A 9,258-nucleotide genomic window follows, 5' to 3' on the forward strand; every position below is an offset into this window, starting at 1 on the left:
TTTTTTCAAAACATTTAATCTTGTAAAATAGGGAAGAAAATCAATTGAATCACTCAATGATTTATTTTCCCCTTCTTTTGGACACTTAATTTCTATTATTCTCCCTTCGTTTATAACAATTCCGTCAGGAGAACATCCCAGCCATGAAATATGTGGGGGTATTACGAAACCACAACTCCAAACGTTTTTTCTGTAGTCTCGCTCATATGCTGCTATGGCTTTTGATTCGCATCGGATCCCATGTACGATTGCTGGTGTTGAAAGATGTTTCGGTGTCACCATACTCAGGATTTTACTTTTCCAATTTTTGTTCTTGTCGGGTTGATTTGTGTAGTATGTATACACAGAGTATGCACTGGATGAAGTGATGCGCCGGCTTCGTTCTTTTTTCCATTGCGATGATACTCTTTGTTCTATAGTTCTTGTACATATTTTCCGATACTTTCACATTAATTTCGAAATGAAGTTGCAGATCCTTTTCTAACGGACCTATAAATTCCATTATTTCACGATCGATCATCGTGAAGTTATCAGGATGAAACGATCTTCTCAGGAAGGATTTAAGTAGACTGCAAGTCATATTTTCTTCAATAGAAATTAACGAATCAATGGATTCTGTAGAATGACTTTGCACATCTATATCGAGAAGTGTATTCAGAACATCAGATTCATCATTTTTGTCAATATTTTTCATTTCTCGTCCTTTCTTTTCGTATGCCAGACCGCTTTCAGGGAATCCTAATAATTAATAATTAAAATTTTATTTTAAAAAATCGATCAATAAATTGTAAGCAAACCTTTCACGAAAAGCTGAAGAATGTTGGTACCCTCATCGTGAGTCAAACCCGCCGGCGAGGCAGCTTCAGTCGTATCTTTTGTATTGGTCATTTTTTTGCAGAATGCGGTCAATGGTGTTGTCTTGTACATATCGTCAGCAACTTTTTCTGCAATTTTACCCCACTTTTGTTGCAAATCTGTTACTGTAAGCAATGGAACTGAAGGGAACCTAAAAATAGAAAAATTGATTTTTGCCATTTGTATTCAAGAAAATCACAAAAAACACATTAGAAGATGTTTTAAAACGGCCATTATGTGTTTGCATTTTCCCATTCCAGCTTTGCACGAACACTGAAAAGACCACTTTTCAAAGGAAGGTCTGGTGCGGATGGAAATTTTGTGTGGATCAGCTCTAGGTGATGATGACTTCAAACAAGTCGCAAATATGGTAAAGCCGTCCTCGTGCACGGTTTGAACTCCGACAAGAAGCAAGTGGTTAGCTTGAAACACCCGTTCACCTTCGACTATCAACCTGCTTCCTCCTCCGACATATTGAAAAATATCGGCAAGCTGCAAATTTACCGTCATCATCGAAGAGTTTATCGCATTGGATGCCTGTTTAAGAAAGAAATATTAAAGGTTTTCATTAGCTTTTCATTGCATTAGAAATATTCCGGAACTATTTTTTGTTCAAATCGCACTAAAGTAACTAAAGATTTTTACCACAGATTCAGGAAGAAACCTCGAAACATCGATTTTCATTCATAATTTTGATTCGAAACGAGAGATGAAATTCCAATTCGCAAATCATACTAGTTTTTGAATATTAATTATGGACGAACAATACAAGTACGATTTGCACGAATGGTGAAAAAAGATTATGCATATGGTATATGATATTTTCTTACTCACCATTTTGCAGAAAGCTATAGAATCTCAAGATAACATTGAACAAAAATTATAGTTTTTCTCACTGCGTTTGTTTACGTTTCACCCCCTAATTTGAAATGTCAAACTCAATGCCGTCAACGCGGATACTCTAGGCAAGTATTCCCCTTCATTCTTCTTCTTTTCCTTTGTTCACGGAGACTTAAAATCCTACGATTTCCCCTCCGTTGGTCGTCGATAAGTTGCTCGTTATTGATAGCTCTGTTCGGGAAAGCACACAAATGGACAGAACAAATGTATGGGAAAATAGAAACACTTAAAGTTTTCATGAATTTAACCATTTACTAACAAGGGGATTCTAATGTATGGCATATTAAACAAATCTTACGGAATTTCCGATTCGTTTAGTATGTAAATCGCCAAAATCCGTTCGCGGCAAAAATAGTTATTAACGTTAACATTATTTCATAAAAACGTGACCTGTTTTCTGATTTGACACCCTTAATGAAAGACGTAGTTCTACGTCAAAAACCAAATCACCTCCAGTTTGAACGGCTCCTTGAAACAATGGAAGCGAACGTAGACATTACTCGAGATCTTTGTGGAGGCAGTTCTAATATAATCCCGGTGTAGAAAAAGTTGGAGGAATCCAGAGAGGAACTTAATGCACTGAGACCACCAATGCACCTAGGTTCAGAATGGCAGAAAGTAAGTATTTCTTTTACGATACACATAACTTTCATAAGTAAATTTTATCATACTCTTTGAATTTCTTTCAACCGAATTTCCTACCTAAAAATTGCTTACTTCTACTAGCATACATTAGTACGTTATTTTTCGCAGCAATTTTCTTTTTCATTGCTATACTATGCCAAACTATACCACTTTTACTACAATAGATCAAACTAATGATCGGAGTGGTATAATGCTCTATACCATATGCTAAAGCTATCCTGCAAAACAATAATGATTTTATTCAAATTACAGATTTGGATTGGCATGAGTGGAAAGGTAAAGAAAACACTAGCACACAACAAGCGAGAATTTAGAGCAACAGGTGGTGGCCCCAATACAATAAAGCTATCGACGCTAAAAGAGAATTACATGTTGCATTACATGAATAACAAAAATTGTTTTGCTAATAGAAAAGTGAAATTCGTGCATGACTCTTCACGGAATTCCATAGATTTTCTAATAATTATATTTTTTGTACAGCAAATTGTTTCACGCTGTCGTTTTTATTACACATGCATGCGTGCCTTACACCTTTTAAGCTTTATTCTTTGAGGGATTATCAATTTACTCCAAAACATAACCATATTAACACTTTTGGAAATACATTTTCATAGCAGATGCCTCAAAAATAGATTTGGCATCCTTTATATAGTGCTTCATGAAACATTTCAAACTTGTTTCAAAATATTTCATCACAACCGCTGACATTCGAGCTTGCTAACGAATCGAGCAGTTCTCCTCGATTTCTATAATTCCAGATTTTACTCGGTGTGATAGTGATAGTGATTGTATCGAATCCTCGATTCGATTTCTATAATAGGGCCCAATGTTCGGGTCTTCAACTACGTTTTTCTCGAGTTGACGAAAATGTTACATTGGACCTTTTCAAAAGTTACGCGAGAAATGTACAGTATCGACATTTGGTAACAATATCCGTGGTTGTGATGTAAGTTACTCTTTATCAGATTAACAGGCCCGAGAGCAGTTTTAATTTGTGAAAGTTTGAATGAAAATTCTTACTTTATGTTATCTGATTACTTAAAACGCATATATGAGTTTTACTTAATCATCTGTGTATATATTTCTTGACATTTCCACTAAAGCTTATAAACATGATTTAAAATCTGGCGGGCAAAATATCGTTGAATTCTCCGCAATTTGCGAAGAAACGTGTTACTCTCTTACATACTCATTTTCGTTACAGAAGATCAAATTTTTATTCCTAATTTTGATTTTGAGAAATTTATTCACCATTCCATCAACACGAATTTCGTTCAACTTCACAGTGACTCTCATCGGATTCAAGTTGGTTGATTCAGAATATAGAATAGAACCACTTCTTGTTCCAGGAGAACGGAAGCAAAGAGACGTTCCAGAATCACAATAACATTAATTCTTCAGTAACAAATTTATCATTTATTTTATATAATCAGTTGTGTTGCATTCTAAAATTCATTTATACTGTTAACCTAACATTACAATTGATTTACACATGCGTAAAGTACAATAGAGGTTTTTCTTTCAAATTCCATTTCTTTTACAATTAAAGAACCATGCAATGTTCTTTCTAGTAATTCATCACATGTTCTTCTTTCACGTTGACGCGCTGTCGCTCAAGTCGGGCTTTCGAATTTTTGTGCCATTTCAGGCAGCAATCATCACCGAAAAGTGTCACGAAGGGAATCAGCTTCCGCCGCGCCAATGCTGTTTCGTAGTGACAGCTGAATTGAATGATTGCGAACTTCTTTCGGGGAGTGCGTTTCCCGTAGCCAATGTATACCTAGCAGGAAAATGACTCATTTAAGTGAAACTTATCCAAATACATTCAGTACTTACACATCCACCGCCACATTCTGATTCAATGAATCCCTGAATGGTGGAATTGGTAATGTACGGTTCGATATTCAGCAGAACAAGCGTTCTCAAATTGGTGCTCTTGGTGGCGTACAGTTTATGCTGTCCCATGGGCAAATCATGGAAGATTTTCAGTGCCCGAAGGAAATCCTGCTCGTTCGAATAACGCACATACGCAATGCCACGGTTCAGACCGGAGAAGCACATCAAAAGTCGAATTTGGTACACGAATCCGACGCTCGAGAAAAATGGCACTAACTCACGCTCGAAGAGAGACCGTGGCAAATGTTTCACAAATATTTCCCACTCGTACGACGGTTCCGAAACGTTTTCCGGTGGTCCAATGAAACGTTGGCCATTCACTTGAACCGTTTTGTATTCGATTCCATACCAAAACACCGACATTTTCGATCAAAATACTTTAGACGTCACGACAGAACAGCTAATTCCTGGAAGAACTCGTGTATGAATGGATTGATTGCGCGGTTGAATGAATGCAAATGCAAAAGCGACAGCGACACAGCCGATAACACTAATACATTGATGGCTCAAGGGCAATCGTTCGTTTGGCGGTCGGCAGTTTGAATGGGCGGGAAAGTGTGGCTTCTGTCTTGCGTTTGTTCGTGTTTAAACTTGTGCGTAACATATTCAGTGTCGAATGTGTTGGATCGATGCTAAAGGTATCGTGGGATATATCAACTATTTAGCAAAAAGACTGAACGTTCAGGATAGTAACAAAAATCAGAAAAATATCTAGAATATTTGTGAAAAAGGGCTTTTGCAAATAACCGACGTAAACATATATCGTACGAGTAAGGAAACAAAATAGCGATGACAATACTTGAAAACATATTTATAAATGGTGTGATGATGTGTGAAATGAATCTGTTCATTCGCGAGAAAAATCATGAATGTTTTCAATCAAACTAGAGATGTGCAAAACAGTTCACTTTGATGACCGGTAGACCACGATAGATACAATACGGTAGCGCGACTTATGAGAAAGGCCTTTCAGCCATCTTGGATTTTGTATGTAAACAATCTGCAATATTTTGCAATATCTTTTTTTTGCTCTTTGTGTGAGGTATTGTTTTGGTGGGAATAAGAGCAATGAAAAATTTAAAGGTAAGTATTTTACGGTTAAAGTTAGGTTTGTAATATACTCTATCTTATATGTTTCAGCTCAAGAGAATAAATCGACTTTCGGTGTCGGTCGGTGATGGAGGTATTTTTCCCGCGTTTTGCAGTTAGAGACGTCGGCTAATTATTCGATTGTAAGGTTTCTGGAATTTCAAGTTTTCCTATATCTAATATTCTTTGTTTCTGTGTTCTTGGTTAACAAAGACTTAATGCCTGTTTTTGATGGGGCATAAAAAGATGATATAATAGGATTTCTAGGAACTTCCTGCGACTTGTTTTATCGTCGATATTGTTCAGCTCATATATTGTAGAAAAAACCCGAAGCTGTAACTGCAAAAATAAGCCGCCGATTAATTTGTAATTTACAGTTTACAATTCTTCCGCAAGTGCATTTATTGCACAAGTGTGTATATGCGTGACCATTAAATTCAGTGAACAACTATACGAATGTCAAACATTTGTACTTTACTTTTGCACGTATGAATCTAACGACGAGTATATCGGCGAATAATATATGAATCCATTCAATCCGGTGACAAAAGGACTAAAATCAAATAAGAATAGTCCGAACATGATATAACGCATTATATTTAATAAATATTCTACACCACTGACATTAATTTATACATTTCATTGAACAATATTCTAGAATAGGAAAAAAAAGTCACTTGTCCAAAAAAGTTACTCCTGTGCGCGCGTCGGCGTCTCAGACAGAAGGTGGTGCAAAAGTGATATACGTCCCCTTCGTACCAACTTATATGATGCGCCAAACGATGATGAACAACGAATGACGAAGCTAGAGAGAATCGCAATGTCGTAGTGTTGATGTTTTCTGAGAAATGACCTAATTATTGATCTCAGACCTATGCGCGAGTATAGGAGTGTTAACCGTCATGGTGTTTCGTCGAAATTCTTCGGATATGCTAAATCATTTACGGTTGAACCATAAAAATGATTCCCTGGTGGTGGAGGAGACTGGGAAGAAGAATTCAGGGTCTGCAGGAGTAAAATGCAGACTTAGAGAAGGTGCTCCCGTTCTGAAATATTAGTATTCAACATCAGAGTGCCGAGGAAAATATACCATACTAGTGGTCAATGATTCTATAAATGTACCTCTTTTGAACTAGTAGCTATTAGGACCAAGCAGAAATATTCAAACAAATCAGCTATTTCATTCAACATTCAAAGAACAGGTCATTTTGAACAGAAAAAAATTTTATATTGGTACAATAATAATATTGTGCATCATTCTCATTGTGTACTTTTTTTTTCAATCATCCTCAAAAAATCATGAAATGGTATATTTATCAAAATACTAAAATACCATTTCATTCAAAAACAATTATTCTGTACCATGTTTATTTCAAAATTATATTTAATGTAACTTTTAAAATTATGACATCGTACTTTTTTATTACAAATATGTCTGTTCTTTTTGATTACAAGAAATAAATATTCGCTCGGTTAATCGAATACTGAAAAACAATTATTCGAATGAATCGAATATTTAAAAATGACCCCACGATTAATCGACAATTGAATAAACGAAAAATTGAGACATCTCTATTTGCAGTCAAATCCCTTTCCACAGTCCTCTGTATATTTATACCGTTTCCCCTCGCGCACTTATTGACGACACGGTCACACCTTTATTCATCTTGCGGTAGACTAGAGATGGGCCAAACGGTTCATTTGAGTGAGCGGCTCGGCGGCTCTTTTCAAGAACTTGTTTATTCGGATATGTAAAGAATGGAAGACGTAAAAAATAATGTTTAAAACAATAATCAGTGCAGAGAATAGTAAAAATATTACTTTACTGAAGGTTTTCTCTGATATATTTTCATCACAATAATCTTCTTTATTTTTTTTATTTATCAACATTATCTTTTCTATGTTATCTGATGAAGTCTACTACATCTTTCGCTGCAAACTTGTCCTGCTATCGGAAAAACTCGCTCACATGGTACTGAAGTCGCCAGAATACATGATATTATAAAAAAAACGTATAGCCAGAGAGATAGATTTTTTTCCATACCACCAAGCAAATGGTCACGTATTCTCAGCAAATGTGGTTGCACTAAATATTTATCTACAAAAGATATTGCAGTAACTTTTGCATCATGTGAGGATTGAGGATCGATTGTCAACCAATGCATCAAACTCTTCCCATACAGATGATCGCGCTTCATCACCAACGATTTGTGGTAGTTTCGTAGGCGTGTATTCTAGGGATGTCATTTTTAGCGTCCTTATCAACGACTGGTGTGCATAGTTGTACTTTCTGTTATTCCCAAAACCTTGCTGCTAGAAGCGAAGATCTAGCAGTATTGGTTAGGCTACTAATTTTTCTGACTCAAGATTTGTGAATCGCTTTCCGAAATCAATTCATTACAGAGCTTTTTTATAATCACTAGGACTCATTTCTCTTGATCCATATAATATTGATCATGTTGAAGTATCAGTCGGGAGAGTATAGCAGTTTTCGATAACGACACAGTTTTCTCCCCGTTTTATATCCCAAACATTTTTAAAATGTTTAGAATTGAATGTTTTCATGATTAACTGTATTACATTAGTCAAACCATTTCATTCGATACCCATATGCGGGAGTTTCATGAAAAAAGTAAATGGTCATCTTGTAGTTGGATTTATCAAAAAAAAAAACCACGGTTCTTTTATGAGCATGGGTTCATTTGAGAACCGCGGCTCATTTTTATAGAAGCGTGGATCGAACGCTCTTTCTGACGTCCCGACTCAAATGAGCGGCTCGTGAGCGCTCGCCCATCTCTACGGTGGACACATAGACAACCATTTTTGTTCTAGCCAAGGCGCCTAGAAATATATCCTAAGGTGAGGCCGTTTCGTCACTAAGTTGGTTAGGGGAGCGGTATATGAAAACAGTACGGAAGAAAGCAGAAGAGGAATTATTTGCTTGTAGCGTGAAAGAGACAGACTGATCATGAGCAAGCTTCGGCACTAGCGTATTGTGTTTTGTTTACAAAAAAAAAAAAAAACACAGTAAACTTCCAAGATGGCTGAAGAGCAGTGTTTGCCAAATGATCCATTCACTGAAAAAATCGCTACAAATCACGACACAAAAGAGAGCGAGACAACTTTGCATCGGTTCGCACTTCATGATACACCAGCACGCAAGCAAAACCATCATATACGCTTTCGGTGCAGAAAGTTCATTTTCTTCTTTGTCTCTAACATATACATATCGAACCTCACCATGCATCATGAAACAGCAGGATCATACGGACTACGCATTCACTATAGCGAATGATTCATATTCAGCTAATGTAGCAGATCCTGATTTTTAAGTCTCAGAGAATGCAAACTATATGGTTATTTAGCTAGATAGAGGCTAAGAAAGGGTAGTCAGATTATATTTTCCATTTTTAACGCTTCTATCCCTTGAAATATATATTTCTATATAGACCGCATAGTTTTACTAGCAACACCGCTCCAGTGAGAAACAAAAACTCTCTTGTTTTATCTCTTTTCCCATTCGTTGCTCTCCGCAAATGGTGACCGAATGATGACGTAATTTTTCATTTATTGCTTTGCACTTGGCTGTGCAGTGGGTTTCGCTATTATAGAACGGGACGATATATGCGGTTCAAACTTGTATGTAGGCTTCGAAACTGGTGTGCGATGTTTGGTACAGCTCGAATACAGTCTTCGCTCCTCTCTTGGTTTAATCATTCAGTGTAACACAAGTGATTACTGTCATTCATACAAGTATCTGAATGATCCACCCATATTTGGTTATATGTTTGTGAGAGGTTACTTGCATGACACATTGTGTATCATTCGATTTTGATCGAAATCCAAACACTGCTGAAGAGTGGTTTCAGCAAG

General features: G+C 36.5%; 2 protein-coding genes across 2 annotated transcripts; both read right to left on the reverse strand.

Moving 5' to 3' along the window:
* Positions 1 to 292: 292 nt before the first annotated feature.
* On the reverse strand, positions 293 to 1,347 carry LOC129773451 (uncharacterized). Its single transcript, XM_055777057.1, has 3 exons — positions 1,064 to 1,347; positions 798 to 1,006; positions 293 to 738 (listed from the first exon to the last, which is right to left on the reverse strand). Exons 1-3 carry the CDS (start codon positions 1,108 to 1,110, stop codon positions 293 to 295), a joined length of 702 nt encoding a protein of 233 aa, XP_055633032.1. The 5' UTR covers positions 1,111 to 1,347.
* A 2,620-nt stretch (positions 1,348 to 3,967) lies between these two features.
* LOC129773452 (dead end protein homolog 1-like) lies at positions 3,968 to 4,659 on the reverse strand. The gene is made up of 2 exons (XM_055777058.1): positions 4,237 to 4,659; positions 3,968 to 4,180 (listed from the first exon to the last, which is right to left on the reverse strand). Exons 1-2 carry the CDS (start codon positions 4,657 to 4,659, stop codon positions 3,968 to 3,970), a joined length of 636 nt encoding a protein of 211 aa, XP_055633033.1.
* Positions 4,660 to 9,258: the final 4,599 nt, after the last annotated feature.

The sequence above is a fragment of the Toxorhynchites rutilus genome, chromosome 3 (genome assembly GCF_029784135.1).
Source record: "Toxorhynchites rutilus septentrionalis strain SRP chromosome 3, ASM2978413v1, whole genome shotgun sequence".
Classification (NCBI taxonomy): Eukaryota; Metazoa; Arthropoda; class Insecta; order Diptera; family Culicidae; genus Toxorhynchites; species Toxorhynchites rutilus.